Source organism: Seriola dumerili, unplaced genomic scaffold (genome assembly GCF_002260705.1).
Source record: "Seriola dumerili isolate Sdu_G_001 unplaced genomic scaffold, Sdu_1.0 BDQW01000002.1, whole genome shotgun sequence".
NCBI lineage: Eukaryota > Metazoa > Chordata > Actinopteri > Carangiformes > Carangidae > Seriola > Seriola dumerili.
Genome location: NW_019174257.1, coordinates 5,303,279 through 5,323,326, shown reverse-complemented (window position 1 = coordinate 5,323,326; position 20,048 = coordinate 5,303,279). Strand labels below are relative to the sequence as shown.

Genomic DNA, 20,048 nt, shown 5'->3' with positions numbered 1-20,048 from the left:
AGTACTTTTTTTTGTAACAAAAGACAATTTTTTGCTGTCATGAGTGAAATTATTCCAACTGTTCTTGATGAAGCTTTGCTTGTTCTAAATAAATATCATTATCCTCGATATATTGTATTGAAAACAGTTTATCTCAAGCAGATTTTTATACACTATAACATATTTAAGGAATCACTGCATGATTAATTATCAGTCAAAACTGATCAGCTTTTACAGTGAACATGCTCACTCACAGATGCTCACAAATACATATGTCTATGCAAAACGAGTGCAGTGAAGCAGGAACGACCTTGAGGAAACACGCCCTCTCCCCACCCTCAGTCCATGGTCTCCAGACAAAGACAGTGCTGCATGGCTCAGCTCTAAAGATACCTGATTCACCTCATCAGCATCATTTCACTCTACCAGCCACACGTTAGAACACACACACACCATACATACGCTCCTTAAGCCCCTAAACTGCAGCCCAAAAGCTCATCAGGAGGGGCAGAGGCAATTAACACCAACAGCACTGGTCTCCCTTGGGTGTTACTGCAGCATTTTACTTTTTTTTTTTTTTTTTAACCCCCTTTTGTTTTTACCTCACGTGCCAGTGTGCAGAGCTGCAAAAGTCTGAGAAGGTGTGTCTGCAATGACAGAATGTGCTGTAGGTGTGGGAAGTAGCGCACATGCCAAAGTAATTAAAGTCAAGCAGAAAAATATCTAATCATCATCTTTACGTGCAAACAGAATAGTTGCTTAGAGTTTAAATTTTTTAACAGTGGGTCTGTTACAAATGTTTCATCGTATCCTTCATCCTTTTCAACATATGTTTGAGTTACATTTGCCCTTCTTGCGCCTCTGGGATTAAACAGTTCTTAAACATAGAATTGCTAACAAACACCGAGTGAAATACCAAAGTGCTGGTTACCTTTAGGTGTGTTCAGCATTTGAAGCATTCCTTGGATAAGATGAACAGAAGAAGGAAGAGCCAGAAAGAAATAAAGAAAGAGAGGGAGAGAGAGAGAGAGAGAGAGACAACGATCTCCTATCTTCCGTTCAGCCCAGATTGGTGGCAACAATCCAAATTCACTTCTCTCCTCCCATCTGTCCCTCTGACTACTATGGACACACCAGGTGTGAGTGTTATCGCTTAATACCACCAGTCAGCAGTCACACACACTCACACAGATCCCTAAACAACCTACCACCGCACCACCACTGCGCCTATCTCCCCACTGACTGGCATTACTACCTCATGGACTGCCAGGTCTGCAGCGTTGCCAGATCTGGCTGTTTGGAGATTTGACTGTCAGACTGTGTCACTCTCAGAATGAAAACAGGAACCTGATTGGTGATTACTAGAAGAGCTCGGGGGGAGGGAGGGAGGTGGGGGTGAGGAGGGGGAGCTAATCCACTCTGCAGGGATGGGCACAAACAGCCCCCCCCCCCGCTGCGCCTCCTCTGTCCTGCATGTACTACATGTGCACGCACTCACACATGAATGGTGTAACGTTTAAATGCACTGTCAATGTATAGGTCTTTCATGTACAAAAATGCAATCAGCAGGTCACACCCTACAAATTGCATTACCCAACTCAGCGAGACACATGACCTAGCCATGCACTGAGCATTCACAGGGCATTAATGTCAACAATCATTGTGCCAGAGAGTTGATTAAAGGATCTAGATCCTGCGGCCAGACAGACAGACTCACTCCAATCTGGAAAACTCACTCTCTTGATTTACCGCCAAGTTTATCAGGCTGCCCTCAGCTGCCCGCTGAACAAAAAAACAAAAAACCCTAGATTTACGTTGTATTTCTAAAAGCAGAAAATTAAAATAACATTTCTAACGGAGGCAAAACACAGACATGAGACCAAAGCTTCATGTTAAGATATCCAGTGATGAATTGACGAAGGTATCATGACACTGAAAAGATCGACCATTACTTGAACATCACATAACCCTTGCACCCCCGTACCTACTCTGGTGCTCTAGGAACTGAGGTTTGTTTTAATGCAATACTTAGTGCAAGTCCCACTGGGGATTATCAGATAATAGGTGGGGCAGGGTGGGGCGGGGTGGGGGGGTAGTTAATCTAAATACTGCATGTGACTTTTGTCAACTGATATCTCACAGTGGACCAGATTGTAGACAAATGATAAACTAACTGAGAGCCATGTTGAAGAGGTAACTTATAACTCACTGTCTTCCTTGGGGCAACCTCAGCATCTCTGCTAAAAGAAAAAAAAAAGAAGAAGTAAACACTGGCGAAAAACCAAAGCTGGTGAATTTCATTTCTCCTTCTTGGATCCACAGATGGTAATCTACATGTGCTGTGAATTAATTAAAAGAAGAGCCAGCAAATGGGAGTGCGTTGATGTGATTTACTAGCCATGTCCATTAGGAAAAAATGGCTTCGTAAGTAATGTGTGTATTCTATAGCATTGGGGGTTGGGAACTGAGGGTTAATCCATTGTCTCTTATTTGGGAATTTTCAAACATAATGTTGAATGGATCCCTACTTCACCAAAAATGCAAAATGTACCTGGTGTCTGCAGATGACTAATAATATCTATTAAAGTGTCTAAGCCACACCAGCTACAGTCTAGTTCTTACATTGAAACTGAACTGAGGTGTCTCCTTTAATGCTTATTTTTCAGGTTTTGTCTTTCTTGTGTTTTGATGTCCTCTGTGTTATTGCAGATCAGACAAGAAGTCAAATGTATGACATTTATCTTGTGTCAATAATTTAAGACTTACTTATTTTCAACTTTGCAATGCTATTTTAATAATCCAGTCCTTTTTCAAGGACAACAAAACATTCCCTTGTTTCATTTTCTTAAATGTGAAGATTTAGCGCTTTTCCTTGTCATTTTTTGATAGTAAACAGAACTAGATTGTTGGTCAGACAAAACAAGAAATTATAATAGGTGTTTTTATGACAATTCATAGAGAAAGCAACTAATCAGTCAATAAAATAATCAGTTGCAACTATAGAAATTTAGAAATTTGGGAAATATTCCTTCATACAGTTTTGTGTTCTTCATTCTAAATGGAAAACATCAGGTCTAATAATCTCTAATCACATGTGATGGAAGAATTAGCACAGAAACACATTCAACGTCAAGTGTGATATTTATCATGGTGTGTGCTCCTCTGTGTTTGACTGTGTGTATGTTTCGGTGATGGGACATGTCTAAACACATAATCAAGTTCCCAAATGATGCTGTCCCTCTTCCTCTCTTTTTACACTTCAATCTCCTCTCTAACCATTTCACTCCTCCTCATTTCTTCTCTCCTGTTTCCATTTTCTTCCACATCAACACCTCTCTCGCTTCCTCCCTCCCTCCAGTCTGATGTCTCGGCTCACTCTCTATAATAAGGTCTCCATTAGTATGACGGGGCCAAGACGTACAGCTGCTGAGGACATGACAACCTGGAAACTGGGTCAAGGTTACTGAATCTATCTGGTTCTGTGTGCAGTTCTGGCTGCAATAACTCTGCCCTGCTGGGATTTTTTTTTTTTTTTTATCCCTTGTGAAATCAGCATCAGCAAAATACTGATACTGGCTGCTTCGCACGACTCAATTATTTTTTTTTCCATGTTGTGTGTTTAGTCGATGTACTGTATCTGAGCTTTTTGCTGCTTAGAGTGTGAAATTATTTTCAGCATTTCAGCATTTTATCACCGAACTATGATTTATATATATATCTCTATAATATTACTACATATATCAATACCGCTGGTGCTGCACTGCTCTATTTTTCATGTCTAAGCTTCTGAATTCAAGTCTCGGTTTCATAATGTTTTTTGGGAGCACTTCAACTCAGCTGACTAACTTATTTAACTTAGTGTGTGTAAAGGATAAAAGCATCGCCACAACTGCAAAGCCTGTTTTTTAGGTTTAAAGTAGCTTGAAAATTGATGTTTAGCCAGTTTGAACAGTCTACTGATGTTGTCCTTTCAGTGACCTGTATTCTATCTGTGCTGAGAACAACAGTCCTGCATCAGAGGACATGCTGAGGTGACAGTCAGACAAAGTCAAACTCATCCAGACACAGTCCCTTGTTTTTTTTTTTTGTTTGTTTGTTTTTTTACCACTTATGCAGCTCTCAGGCAAAACACATTGAGATGTACACAAGCACAAACAAACAGCTAGGGAAAGTTACACACCAAACCACCAGACAAATACTAGCACGTTGCCACTGCGGTAGCCATAATGCTTTTTATGTGGCAGAATAGTGACAGAGGCTGTTTTTGTGGACTCCAGTGGCCATTAGAGCTGTTTTATAAAAAGGATAAGTTCCCTGCAGCAACAAAAATACAAACATGTGCACACAGCAACTGACCAAGAAAACTATCATCTATCCTTTAAAGAAGTGGAATCACTGGGTGGAACAATCTCACACATACTTAAATTAAGACCCTTTTCCCATGAATTCTTTGGCATAAACCTAGTTTTGAAAAACAAGAAGAACATGAAGAGAAGGAAAACTGCACAGAAGAGTAGAGCCGTATAACGTCAGCACTCCCTTTCTGTTTTGAGTCAGACAGCAATCCAGCAGTGTGTCACCTCTGCCAGTTTAAAACAATAAAGCTTTCTGACTTATTACTGTCACCTCTGGATATTTTTACCAGACCTGTGGCTGAACTAAGGTGACTCTGCAATCTGTAATCTCACATCAGCAGCAGACAACCCTCAATAACGCACACACATACAGTATATATATAGGCTATGGATGTCAGAGGAGAGGTGTGGGAACAAACACAAGATAAAATGAGCTTGTAAATGAGAGATGGAGTGAGTCAGTGCGAGACAGAGAGAGAAAAGACAATGAGTGATTAAAAAAAGATCAGAAATAGAGAGACAAAGTATGATAGGAGGAAATTAGTCAGAAAGTAACACAAAAGAAAGAAAGAAAGAAAGAAAGAAAGAAAGAAAGAAAGAAAGAAAGAAAGAAAGAAAGAAAGAAAAGCGCAAGCAAGTTCAAGAAGAAAATTGGAGAAGGGAATTAGGAACGAAAGACAAGGAAGGAAAGATAGGAAAAACAATGGAAACGAAATTAAGGAAGGAAATTAATTCAAATTACTTAAGAAAGACAAGGAAAGGAAAGAGTGTGAGGAAAGAATGAAAAAACACATGCAGACATGTTGAGAGAGCAGGCCGAGTGAAGCTCTCTGTGCTTGTGGTTGGTGTAGACAGTTTGGACTGAACGGTTTTTCCACAGCATGACTCACCACACTGGCCCACAGAGCTGCTCATTTCTCCTGTTTCATTTAGCCCCTCTGACTGAATACAACACCATATGGTTTTCTAATTTGTTTAGTCAAAAATCCATGAATGAATTAACACATACAGGATTTGTGTGAGTTTATGGAAACAATCATTAACTTAACATTTGGACATTTGGATTTGTCTGTAATTATGACTTATATCACTTATCTGGATTTTAGTTTAACAACCATTTCATATGGGGTTACATTTTCTCACATGGTTGTTTTTCTACTACCTACCACTGGCATAGCTCCTTTCTGGCAACACTTGAAAAGGGACAGTTTGAATATGGTATCAGTTCAGCAGTTTGAATTCTGACATTTCTGATATTTCTCCAAGACTGTAATGACTTTTACACACTAACTGTAAAAGCTATTTCAGAGTGGAGAATTGTTTTGCAGAGAGATCTGGACACCAACCAAACAGGAGCAGTATCACAAAACATACAGCTTGTTAAGTCAGAGCTTTCTGCTTGGTGACATTTTGCACATGTTTATGTTTAGAAAGAACAGAAATTCCTTCAAATTATCATTGAGCTCAAATTACAAGACCAGCTAGTGCCTCCAAATACAAACTCTTACACAGAAAAAAAAAATTAACAAATAATTTCATTTCCAAAATGATTTCAGCATATTTAAAAAAAAACAAACAATAATTAACTTTTACTCATTAAAAATCTTTAAAATTCGGGCACTGATCTGTATAAATACAATAACCATGTCACTCAAAGACTTACTTACCTTACTTACCAACTAAATTTAAATGGTTTGATACAGGAGTAAGGGTCAAAATGATTTCAAATGTAAAAGTGAATATCTCACTTTGGAAATGAAACTCCAACTAACTTATGCATTATTTGAGCAGTACCTTAATAGTGGAGGAGGCGTAGAGCATGTCTTCCAGGCTGAAGTGGCAGCAGCTGTTCAGGTTGTCTTTGCAGAAGTCTTGGATGAGCTGCAGGTTGTACAGCCGATCAGCCAGCGTCATGTTCTCCTTCAGACAGACATCTGGGAGGGCAGAGGGAACCATCAGGAGTCAGGGTCAGTGTGACGTCAGTATGAATTCGATGATTAAAGGGGTTGTGGTCGGATAGTGCTGATGGTACTGATGGTAAAGATCAGAGATGTGTGCAGTGTTGAGGATCTTCAAGCGAAGAGCTGCTGAGGTGTTTAAGCATAATGGCTTGTAAATGACTGACCAATCATGACGGTGGACTGTCATCAACTGGTGGGTGGAGCTGTGTGTTAATAGATTTGAAGAATCGCAACTGATTGATCTTTTGTCCTCGTGAGGTTTTCAGTTTAGTTGAATACTTGTGTATGCATGTACTGTAACCATTATCAACACACTTCATCAGCAAGTGATGTGATTATGTGGTATCATTTGTTGGCGACTGATCTCTGCTCTATTGAATTAATCATTCAGAGGAGGAGGACAAAATGACACAAATCTACCCCCAAACAGTATAACTGTAATATAAAATAAAATATTTTCAGACTTCTTAAACACCAAAAATTAGTGAGAAATAAAAAAAAAGCCCTGATTCTGTATCTAAAAAGGCAGAATCACTGAACTGGTATTTGCTATGAATACATAAATAAATAAACTTTGCTTTGCCATTTCTGGTTTTGTTAAGTTGAAAAGTTTTTTTTTAATGTCAGTTCTGTTGTTTTGGTAAAAAGACCTCCTTCTCCTTCTTTTGGAGATAAATAAAGGTCACCTTGCACTTTGTGGCAGGAACTGCAGACAGCCTCCCCTAAAACCTACACACACACCCACACACCCACACACACACACACACACACACACACACACACACACACACACACACACACACACACACACACACACACACACACACACACACACACACACACACACTCTTCCTTCAGACCACTCTAACTGTAAGCTCCCCACCTTCTCATCCCAGCTCCTTACCATCCAGTTGTAGCAGCTGAGGGCAGTAGAAGTGCAGCAGAGCGCCCAGGGCCGAGCCGTCTGTGCTGTCTTTCAGCAGGTTGTCCACTGGGGGGATCCAGGGAACTGGCTGGGTCGAGGCCTGCTCCTTCCTGTACCGAGCCTGTAGGACATAAATTATATACCTGTAAACCAAAGTGCCAACATTACCTTCCCTACATCTACAGTTCCTATTGTTTCTTTTCTTCAATCATTACCCATGCCTGCAGAATGAGTCATGTACAGTATGATGGCGCAACCATCACAACGGCTCTATCTTTAATGTCTCTTTAAAGCAGCAGCAACACTTTAAAACTCATGGAAGCGTCATTAGATTTACTCATGTATGAAGGTAGTTGAATGGTTCTGCAGCCTTACAGCATTCGTAGTAAATGGTGAGCCCAATGAGAGTAAACAACATCCACCATGGCAGTGAGTCGGGCTGCACAATCAATTTTTCCAGATGGTGTGATCTAATGTTGTGATGAAGATCAAAATAAGTACCTGCTCAACATGGTGAGTATTTTGAATAAATAAATAAGTATTTACAGATAGCATTCAAAATGAAAAACACTCAAAACTGCTCTATCAGTGTGTCACTTTGTATGTATAGTAATAGTAGGTGCATAACATACATTCGTCTACACAGTCACATATAATGTTTACGGTGAAAAGAGACAATGTTACAAGAGGGCGTACAGTGAGCGCTGGCACGGAGACTCATGAAATCATTTCATGCAAAATGCTCCCAGACATCCCATCTGTGAAATGACATTCCAATAAAATTAAGCTTTTTTTTTTTTCTTTCATTTTTTGGCTAATCTCTTGGGACCTCTTCAGTGATTCCCCAAGGGTGTCCTGTTCCACTGAGAAGAAACTTCCTATTAGCAAGTACAAGCCAGTATGTTAGAGAATAGTTCAAACAAACATATTCCTAATATATAAACCCAGGATTTCGATAAACGTAACCTTATAGTAAACAGCAGTTCATAGAGACTAGAAAATAATGAAGGACAACTGATTTCAAATGTCCTTCACACTCTACAGCTACAGTTACTGACGTGTCTTTTCTTATTTTTGCTGTACATTAAATCACATGGATACAGCACAAGGGAACATTTGTTAATCAAAACACAGGATAATAGAGAAAAGCTGTGTTTATGTAACAGTGAAGTCACAGGCTGATGCACACTTGTGATAAAATGATGGCAATCAAGACAGGCAGAGGGAGGAGGCGGGAGAGGCGGCCAGTATGGATACATAGATAAGAAAGCGTAGTTGACTTACAGGCACAAGCTTCATGTACCACTTGGTTGGAGACTGCAGCAGCACAGCAAATGAAAAAAAAAACAACAACAACAAAGAAATACCTGTTAGTGAGATTAGTTAGTAATGCGATTAGTAATACAAGGGCAGACATGACAGGTGTGAGACCAAAGAGAGAAAACCTGTGTTATTGAGGGTGCAAGAAAAGCAGCCCACATGACACAAATAACCCTGAAATTGTGTTTACTGTAATGTGGTGTTAAGTTTTGAGTATTTATCCTAGGCCCGAATATTAGCTACACTGGGGGTTCGCAATCACAATTTTACTCAAGCAAAATGGCACTGCTAATCTAAACATCATTTCCCCCCCTTTCCAAATCTCATCTGTGTGAAAAGTAAAGCAGATGAAACATTTCAAATCCCATTTAAAACAAATGCATGACAAGAAACTGGAAAATAGACCTTCATGTTACCTGTATTTGAAGCGTGAATGGAAATTACACTGGTGCAAGATTTGTGCAAACCAGGCTGAGTCAGTGTCAGACAACTGGATCAGAACAGGAGAAGCATAGGTACCAAACATGTTGAGGGCTTTTGTTATTGTGACTCACAGTTTTGTCTGGTATAAGTCATAATAAACGTGCTGCATTTCTTGATTATGAAAGACAGTTTGTTTTTGTGTGTACATGCAGGGTTAACAGCCGATGGGCCCAATCAACAGGCATACACTCCTTTATTTTTTTGTAATAGTGTAAAAATGAGCTGAGATTAATATTAGAATTAAGGGACACTGTAGGGCACCAACAAAATCAGGAAATGTATCTCATTGTCTCCAAAGGGAGAAGAATCAGCTAAAGTAGAAACCAAATAACAATCCCACCGGATAAATGGAACCAAACTGTCAGCCATCCACTGAAAATGTAAGCTGACTCCAGAAGAGGAGAGGCTTGCCTCAGTAATAGCTAATTCCCACACTACCTAGAAGCATCAAAGAACCAAATGTAAGCGTCACTCAAATTGGCTGGCACGTCCTCAACTTCAAAGGCACGCAGCGACTCGTGAGAAAACACAGCCGCTTTGTAATGTACCCCTAAAAAATAAATATCTAAAGTGGCGAGAGGATGAAAAGATCGATTGTAGCCCTCTTGGATTCTCCTGATTTGATTTACGTCACAGCTGTCTGAATGGTAATATGAGTTACCAGCAAGAGACTGATGCCATCACACCTGATGTAATCAAATCTACAGTATATTAGTTAATCAGTTTTATCAATTTGCCAGTGAATGGACTCCCTGTGAATCTGATATCACAGCATGAATGTGTTTATCTTGATGTGTTGCAGGAAAGTCATAATTGTATGTGTTTTAGCACATTTATTTTTTGTCACGTATGTTGTCATAATAACATGATGAGGCAGATTCCTGTAAAAATTAAGTGATTCTGACAAACGTCTTAACATTAAGATTCCTGACTCCGCACTGAAATTCAGTGGCATTGCACATTGTATTTATATGCAGAGAGTGAGACAGACAAACTCTGCCCTTACTTCACCTCTCCAAGCCAAGCGCCTGCACTCCCCAATACCAGACCTCACAAAGTCAATGCTGACCTCCAGGCCAAGTTGAACATTTGGTTGGGCGGGAGGGGAGCGTGGCATGACACGGAGCAGGATCAGGCTTTGGGTAATCATTTCGCAGGCTGTCATTGAAATTCTGTCTCTATACATTCATGATAATCACAAACATAGGTACTGCAGACGTAGATTCGAGCATTAACAATTACTAGAGAAATTTTATATATAGGGACAGAATTTCAATGACAGGCTTTGAAATGATTACCCAAAGCTTGATCCTGCTCCGTGTCATGTCATGCTCCCCTCCCGCCCAACCAAATGTTCAACTTGGCCTGGAGGTCAGTTTATAATAGTACAGTATATCAGCATGGTGATAAAGACACAAATTGTTACTAATGCCCACGTATTGCCTATTTGAGCTCAACCTGAAATGCTGGTGCTTGGTAATTCTGAATACACGGCACCAAACCCCTCTGCCCCAGTTTGAGAATAAGATAGGGGAGATGAAGACTGTCTGCATCTGAAGTAATGATCTAACTGTGGGCTAAGCAGGCTCAGACAGAGCACCAATCAAACCCCTGGGGAGAAGTAGGGCCCTCATCCATCATCTCCTTACAGGACACACCCACAGACACACACACACACACACACACACACACACACACACACACACACAGACACACATGTTATACTTGTGTATTTACACACACATGCACCCCACCCGACTCCACTTCAATCAGCCTGTGACTCTCCCTCTTCCCATCAAAGTTCATCCTCTGAAGCCAGACATGTCCGGTTCAGCTGCAGCTCAGCTTTTGCAACTTAAAAGGATTAGTCCTCTCTTCTCTGTCCTGACGTTGCCTTTGCGGCCCCCCCTTACCCTCCACCCACCCACTCCCATGGGTGCAGCACAGTAGGTTAAAATAAAAACACTGTTGCCCTGGTGAGCTCTACAGTGTTGTCCTAGGAGGTACGTGTCTGACTAAGACAGAGGCTGCCTGTGTGACTCACACTGCAGTCATACTGCAAAGACAGAAGAGGGGGAGGTCTGGGGAGGTGGGGAGTGATGGGGGGGGGGGCGAGGATAGATGGAGCTGCTGGGCATCAGCAAAAAAACAGTAATGCACTACTTTTTGTGTATTAGTACAGTTTACATACTTTGTTTCCCTCTGTTTTTCCCCGCAACGTAAAAATGTCATCCTTCACAAATTATGAAAATTATGAAAATTCCTCACCTCGTTCCTCCTCAACACCCAGTAGTGATTATGGTCATAATTTCCATTTCCTAATAATATACACATCTACATTAAGATATGTGACACTTATACCTCAGCTGCGTAAAAAAAATATACAAACTAAAACATTGAAAAGGAGAAGAAAAATGATGCTGCGATGGAAGCAAACTTGAATTCAAATAGCCAAAAAGCTGACTGTACTTCACCTGCCAACACAGTGAGTGGTATATTACGCAATGTCTCGTGTCTGACGCAGAGAGGGCTTAAAGTCAGACACAAATGAAAGTTCACAAACTGTATATAAACAACATGCAGAATTGTTTTAAAATGGTCCCACACAATTCAATACTTTGTCAGGCTATGGTTACCGATTAGTTTTTAGTTTTTGCTGTTGGAAAAAAAAATCACCTTTTCAACACCACATTTTACACATTGTTGTTTTCTTTGGCAGCCATAATAACAATAGCAGGATACAGAATCTTATTATCTCAGCAGCTGGAGACACAAACACTGACTGATACAAGTGCACTTTAATTCAACTTAAGGCATAGTACTGCATCATTCAATGACTGTGACTTTCACCCCAGTTCAGACTGGGACAATATCAGCCATAAGCTAAGCTACAAGACACAAACACAGTCAAAACACACAGACGCACATACATACACGGACGCACATACACACACACACACACACACACACACACACACACACACACACACACACACACACACACACACACGCGCGCACACCGCAATCCACGAGACCTGATAACTGAAGGGACAACTGTCCAGCCTAGGGGCCAAACAAGCGGGTGTTTTAACACTCGCATCATGAGCAGGCATGGCTCTACATGTGAGACACTTGGCCAGAGTCTGGGCAACTACACTGTACAAAAGTGTCTGTTGTAACTTCAGTTTTGTTTATCAAGCATTAAATGATGATATGATGTCACTTATTTTAGATTCAACTTCACCAGTTAAAAGTGTGTGCATCTTCCTGCGTGTCTGTGGGACAGCTGAGGCATGCAGTGCTGCGTCTGCACACTGACTGGTCAGATCAGCATCAAACACTGTGGAAGTCTGCACAGCCCTGGGACAGGGATGGGAAACACACACAGTCACTCACTCACGCACGCACGCACGCAAGCACGCATGCACGCACACACACACACACACACACAAACTGCAGTGCTCTATTTCAACTCCCTGCAAAACACATGTGACAGGGTAGCAATATTTTCCCTTAGGTAAACCTTCTAACTAAGCCGCATCACTGACAGTGTTGTGTCATAGTGTGCTGCCTGACATAACCTGTGACAGAGAGGAAGCTAGGACAGGATGTGTGACCCAGGAGCAGTGGTGAGGACAGGTCTGAGGAAAGGAAAATGTAAAGTTGAGTGTGAAGGGGTCGAGTAGACGTCAAAGGCAAGGCAGCGTTACTTTGTAGAAGGGTGAATTAATGAGGCAAACACAAGGGAGAGACGAGCAAACTGCAGCTGATGAATGTGACCTGAAAATTCTAATGGTTATCTAACATGTGTTGAGGGTGTTCATGACTTTCAGGGGTAAATACAACTTGTTAAAGCCCTGTGCATCGTCGGGAAACCACAGAAAGGTCACTGTTCTCAATTCCTGAAAAAATTGCTGATGGTGCATAATGAATGATGTGGAGGTGAGAGGCAGAAGCATGAAGGATTATGGGTGTGGAGTGACATCATTCACCATTTTTTGGTGCAGCTGCTTCACAGTAAAAGCCATCCAGTCACTGGAAAATTGTTTGACTTAGCTTAAAAGGTTAAAATGCTACTTGATAAAAACAGTTCTAAATTTGTATTTGTAATTTTTATGTTGTCAGAATGAGATATTATCAATTGCATATTGAAAATATGTTGTATATATATATATGTATATATTGCTATTTTAATGCTGAAAATAAGCAGGGCTATGGTTACAACATACCAAACCTGAGACACAGGAACTATTTTATCTCATATCACCACTGAAATGTTAAAAACATACTATATCACACATCCCATTTTCTGTAAGCATTGTACAGCCTTAATGCATGTATGCACATGTGCACAGACACACACGCACACACAGACATGATTGTGAAATTAATAAATGTCTATACATTAATTTGATATTGTATTATGGGGCATTTTAAATTGATTTATTTCCAGTGAATGAATTCATTATTCAGTGGATCGGTGTATGATTTATTGCAAATGCAGTGTCAAACTACAGAATCCAAACACAGATTACTCCAGTCACTCAAATACAAATTGCATACATGTATAAACACACACACAAATAAACAGGCCACAATAGCCTGTCCCATGGCATTAGAAGTTACTGCTGAGTCAGTTATATAACAGATATGGACTGCAGGCGGGACCCTGAACATGTGTGATCCTGCACGAAATGACTACTGGCCCAATTATCCTGGAGAGCACTGATCTGCTGGTTAAAGTACAAATAAAGTGAAGCTCATTTTGATGTTAAAGATGTAGCCTGGCTACAGACTGAGCTTCAGCTAAAGCTCAGACATTCTTTATGTAAGTGAGATTTTCTTCGATGCTAGCTGGGGTTTAACAGCTTAAGTTCTGTCAAGGCCACTGGTCCCAGATATCAAAGTGACACAGAGGTCTGGGACAAATAGCTGTCAGTCAAAAGGAGAATGCTGTTGTAAATCCAATAAGTGTAGCCAAGGATTTCACTTAGCTTGTTTGAAAGTGTCCATCAACCTATTGATGTCTACATGTTAATGTGTAGTAAGTGGAGTATCAAAGCTGGGAGAGGAAAGGAAAAGAAACACACTCACCCGAGGACTCCCAGCAGGCTCAGCACTCTGCGTCTCCTTCTTCCTCTGCTCCTGAGCCACAATGTCCTTCAGATATTCATTTACCTGGGAGAGGGAGGGCAAACAAGATTAATCATCACCAAGCCAGCAGCAGCAGCATCATTGAATAAAATTCAATATAACGAGCAGACTATGACTAATACTTCCACTCATATTGCTCAAATTAAAAACTAAATTTGTTTTGATACTTAAAGTGAGGCTCCATAGTTAATTGTGTTAAATATTGAAATTTTAGTTCCTACAATAATAACGATGGAACAGTAGCAAGCACATAATATTGAAGCAATTCATTTGATTTAATTTGGTTGTAAAATACACATTTATAACTGCACTATTATGACCACAACTGGCCTTTATTTTTCATTTTTTCATTTTTTTTTTTTTTTCATTTTTCATTACTTTACCATTATTATTCAAAGAATAAAACTATTTTATTGTGGTTTTGTGTCGGTTCCATAAAAGACCATAACAGAAGTCTGTGTTTAAAAGCGTACATTGTAAGACTTTTTGGATTTTCTGAATCAACAGACATTTAAATTTAATCAGAATGAAGTTGAGTGGAGTTCAATTGAACAGAATCAAATTTAATCTCACTCAATCCTGAACTCTGGACAACTTACAGTATATCTCTTAAACTTCATATGGAACAAGTTAAAGCAGGAATCAGTTGTTAAGCTGGTGATTTTTGGTCCTCTGGAACGGATAGGGACTCCAACAGAGAGCCATATGTCAGACCAGTAGGACTCCATGACCACACCCCCTGTTAGCTACTTTGTGTGTGTGTGTGTGTGTGTGTGTGTGTGTGTGTGTGTGTGTGTGTGTGTGTGCACAAGTGTGTGTGTGTGAAGCCCAGAGTTGGCAGTAGCCCAGCGTTCCTACCAGAAGAATGTAAACAGACTGGGCCCTGTAGCACTGTATGGAGGAGTCAGACCCATCTGCACATGCAGGCCATGTAGACAGCCACTTATACCTTATAATTCAAAAGAGCTGATTTACGAAGTGCATGTAAGTGCAAAAAGTGCTACATATTATATGTACTGTAGTAATACATTTAATAAAATGCTTTAAAGAAGTGTGCATTTGATTCATTGTAGCTGCTAAAAAGATTAAACATAGAATATGAAAATTTGCAAATATAAGAATGTGTACTGAACATTAAAGTGATACTCCACCCAAACACAACTTTCCTCCTGTAGACTTGAAAGGTAACAAAGTTTTTCCATTTTGTCAAAATATGGCTAAATTCACTGCTTAACTGCTTCTGTGTTGCATAGTGGTGTTCTGATGACAATCAAGTTTCTATAGATACTTTTAATTTAATTGGTCCATAGACACTTGTTTCCCGCTATGCCGTTGGAGTCATATATTGCTGACTGAACTATCACTATGTAAAAGCTAAATAATATTATCAGTACGAGCCTTTAAAAGCCCTTGTAAGCTGAATCATGCAGAGTGTCAGAGGGGAGGGCCAAGTACCACAAAGAGCTTTGTGTCATTATATACAGCTAAAGAGACCAACCAGCTCTTACATTTGATACTCTACTGGTTGCAGGGTGTGGACAATGTTTAAGTACATCATCTTCAAAAGGAAAAGTAGACAGATTTCATGTGACATTGTCATATCGTCATGTTTCGATTCTCGTACACATGCAGTGAGTTATGCACATGCTATACATGTGTAGAAAACACGTGTCAATCCTAGTAACAACAACAAGGTATTCCACCGTCACTACACCCAGGAGGACGTTTACTCAGTTCACCTGTGCACGTGATATGGTATAACCTCAGGGCATGGAGACGTGGTGTGTGTGTGTGTGTGTAGCATATTTGATGGTATTTAGGTCAGTGTTTTTCACTGAAATATTTTGTGAACTTGAGTTCAGAACTCAAATTGTCTTGTGCACAGAATGTGCACCAGCGTTCTTCTTTGACAGACACTGAAACAAGTTGGTTTAGTTCAAATTTATCATATGTCACAACCCAAATGGCAAGTACTGTAACTCACATTCTCACACACTTCTGTTGTAATACTGATTCTTGTAAAGTATATGTATAGAAATGCACACATGCAGGTTTAGGATGCAAGACCCAACAATAGCTTTTATCACTACTCTCATATGCATATAATCAGAAGATAACTAGATAACTTTGTTGAGTCATTGTCTAAGGTGATCAAATTTTACATCCTGTAACAGATTTCCATTTACCTTAGAGTATGGACACAACACCTGATATAACACATGTATTAGCTTCAGGAAACAAAGGTTCATAACAGGTTCGCAGGCTGGTGGAAGTTGAGACAGGACTACAGCCGTCCTTCTTGTAAAAATCTACATCATCTTTGTCTTTCACCATTACCCACCTTGTTGATCCAGGTCGTCACTGCATCTTCTGTGTCATACGGTGTTTCCACATCAGGGTTGGAGGATGAATACTGACAAATGCAGGCCATCACCTTCTCCACACTCACAGTCTCCACTGTGTACGCCATCATCAAAGTGTCTATCATTGCCAGATGGGCGCTCTGGAAGAGAAAACAACACAGAGAAAGATTTAGAGAAAAAAATGATGGTAGCTGGAAACACCAGGAGATGCTCAACTTCCTGCAGATTGTACCGAATATTTGCTCTCATTCACTGCCACTTCATAGCAAATGCAATACTATAAGAATGTAATTCCTGTATCATCTGTTTTATGAGTCAAACGCAACAGCAATTGTCAAAAGCCTTAGCCAAGTGTGAAATGGTGTGTGATAAGAAAAATGATAGATGAAGAAATGGGCTCAGTTTATTTCCTTGACATTTAATCCAAAGAAACAGGTCTGACCACTTTGATGAGATCAAGATAACACAAACGCTTAAAGAATACTGTGTCCTTCATCATATTGATTGCAAACAAAAGCAAAGACAAGTCCGGTCCACAGACATGAATCCAAGTAGGCAAAACTGGCTACTTAATCTTAAAACAGGTCATTAAGTTTGAGAAAGGCACATCCAGTCTGCAACAGGGAAAGTGTAGTGCAAAAAATATTCTTTTTAGTCCTGTAATGAGTCTCATATTTCTGTTTTTACTGGTAAAAGTAAAAAAAAACAGCCATTCATATCAATTGTAATGAAAATGTAAATGAAAGTTGCATTTTGAAGTAAAGGGAGAATCACTGCATTAACATCACAGTTGGTAAGATCTACTGAATCGTAGGCTATACAATGCAAGTCAATAACATCACCAGCATTTGACATTACAGGGATAAACAATCATAAACAACGAAACCCAATAAGAATCGCGCCCTTTGGGAAAAAAATCAAAAGAGGCAGGGGAGGAGGAGGAAGAGGAGGAGGAGGAGAAGGAGGAGGAGGAGAATATGGACCAGGATAGGAAAAAGAGGCCAACTTCGGATGCCAATTTAGCAAAGAGAGCTTCAGGTAAGTAGTGTTTAGCTGTGGTGACTACTGATGTGATCTTTTTCCACAGACACACTACATGTAAAATGAACACTTGTGATGACCATTGCAATGTTTTAAGATGAGCAATGTCTCGGGGCTTGTGTTAATATGCTAAACATCTGCTGTTTGTTTACACAGTGCATCATTTCATGTTTCATTCCTGATGTAGGTTGTAACAGCATTCACACTGTGAGATTGTAACCCTAAATTCCTGACTGTCAGATTTTTTTCCCAGGCTGTCCTTGGTTGTCATCTTTGAACCTCTCACACAGTGCAACGTAGGACCACCGTTTTGGAGCCTTGACCAAAGATATCGCCACGTTTCTGTCACAATTACTATCTTTCATCTGGGACAGCTCAAAATCGCACAGCGTAAACTGGGCTTAAGTTGTGTGGGGAGAATAGCATTGAAAGGACAGTGATTTATAGCGTGTGACCAGGACTCCAAATCCTCCAACGTACTGTATATCTGTAAGTCTGCCTTCATTCGAATATTCCCTTGTGGTTGTTGCCCTGGAAACAAGTGCATCCATTACTGGTTACACGACCCACTTTGCTCACAGCGACTGCTGGTCTTTGAGAAGCCCGAATAAGACATCTTCCTGACATCAGAGGCCAATCATTAGAATTGGCAACCCATATATTCTCATCATTATCACTGAAAATACTACATATATAGATCCATTTTTGGAAGGGATAGCATGGCATTCATCGTACTGTGATGAATAGTTTTGACCAACTTGTCCGTCTTTTCATTATGTAAGACTGTGGTTGGTTAAGTTCTCTGTTATTAGTCATTTTGAAATTGTATTTCATTTAATCAAAGATAAACATCAGACTCCAGTGTATTATATCTGATGCATGTTATATGACTACGCCTGCACTTTGGCTTTGCTCCCTGTTGAGAAATACTGTATTACATTTCAGTGTCGCTCCTGACATACAGATATATTTTTCAAGTCTAGATTTCCCCTTTATTTTTGTATGCCGCTACCTCATTAGTCATGCTAACTAGCTATGTAACATCATGAATATGGTGCTATGTTATGAGAGGCATGTTCAAAGCAGCAACAAATATATGATTTGCATAAAAAACATTATTCCATCAGTTCAAACCAGCCAAATACAGAGACACAATCAGAGTCTCTCAAATCACCACAGTCAGGAAACAGTTCTATCACCTCTTATACTGTCCTCATGTATGTTTACATATTACATATATTCAAGCAAGACAGTGCACTGACATGTAACCAATCATTTTAGTTTGCAATGTGGGTAGTAATAAAAGCTAATAGCTGTGGAAACTTAAAGTAAAATATAACATTGTCTTTACTGCACCATGGTGATATGGGTATAGCCTGTCATCTGTGTATTTTAGTTCTTAGCTCTTACATTGAGTTCCTTTTAGTCTATACTGTCTTGTGTATCCAGCGCACACCACCCAGGAATCACTCTGCCAAATATTTATACTTGGGCCGCAGCTTTTCCATGAGCTAATCCAATTAATCAGCCATAAAGTTAAAGTGGCTTTGAAGATCCACAATGATTCAGTGCACTATAGCTGAATAAAAGGTATAAGGTAATAAAAAGTAGTAGTTTTTTTTTCCATGTCATTCAGTCATGTTGAAGAGCTACGTTGTTCACTTGCTCTGTCACAGATAAACAATGTGTCATTTTACACTAATAATAAAGCGGAGTAGCTGGTAAAGTGTGTTTGATTCTCTGTTGAACTTCTCAACTTCAAAAGATGTGCACTCATGTGTATAATTGGTTAGTAATATAGTAGCTTTACAACAGCTGACAGGTTGTGATTGTGAGCTTTGTGTGATGACGGCTAGAAAAAACACAGGACAAACACTGATGCAACACGTAGCATAATATAGTAATATGTGGTGAGATTGGTTGTCAACTTAGTGACTGTAAGTGCATTTTTAGCTTTGAAATGAATTTGCTGTGTGATACAGAATTAGCTTAGTGCTTAATTTCCACTGTCTCTGATCTGGCAACCCAGCAACAAACCCCTCCCATCTAATAATACACTGCCAAGATGTTTCCTATTGGCCTTCATTTAGCCTGTCCAAACATTGTAAGACATAATCTCAGAGACAAACTAACTGACTAATGCACAGCTACAAATCTGCCTGGTATTCCCACAACATTATCAACTCCAGGCAAGAACAATTTTAAAAAGGCCAAGGGACCAGCGCAAATCCTCAAAGGCCTCTTTCCCCTCCTGCATCCTCCCCTCTGCTGAGCAATTTCAGGATATTGACTTGGATCTGCTGTGGTCTGATGAGATAAAATGACAACAAGGTGAACTAATCTTGTTTACTAGACCACAGGCCTGCAGTATCTAATCATACTGAATGAATCCAAGCTGTTGTGTGGGAGGAAGAGGCTAGTGTAGGACCACATGGTCATTCCAGGATATGACAGTTTTTTGACAGTG

The 20,048-nt window shown here is 40.0% G+C and overlaps 1 protein-coding gene across 1 annotated transcript in view; it reads right to left on the bottom strand.

Annotated features, from left to right (window-relative positions):
• camsap2 (calmodulin regulated spectrin associated protein family member 2) overlaps positions 1 to 20,048 on the bottom strand; it is a 50,369-nt gene that overhangs the window by 13,025 nt on the left and 17,296 nt on the right. The window contains exons 3-7 of the mRNA XM_022746974.1: positions 16,519 to 16,680; positions 14,118 to 14,201; positions 8,505 to 8,537; positions 7,200 to 7,341; positions 6,129 to 6,268 (exon numbers count right to left, since the gene is read on the bottom strand). Coding sequence (XP_022602695.1) covers positions 6,129 to 6,268; positions 7,200 to 7,341; positions 8,505 to 8,537; positions 14,118 to 14,201; positions 16,519 to 16,680 — 561 coding nt within the window. The remainder of the gene's footprint in view (positions 1 to 6,128; positions 6,269 to 7,199; positions 7,342 to 8,504; positions 8,538 to 14,117; positions 14,202 to 16,518; positions 16,681 to 20,048) is intronic.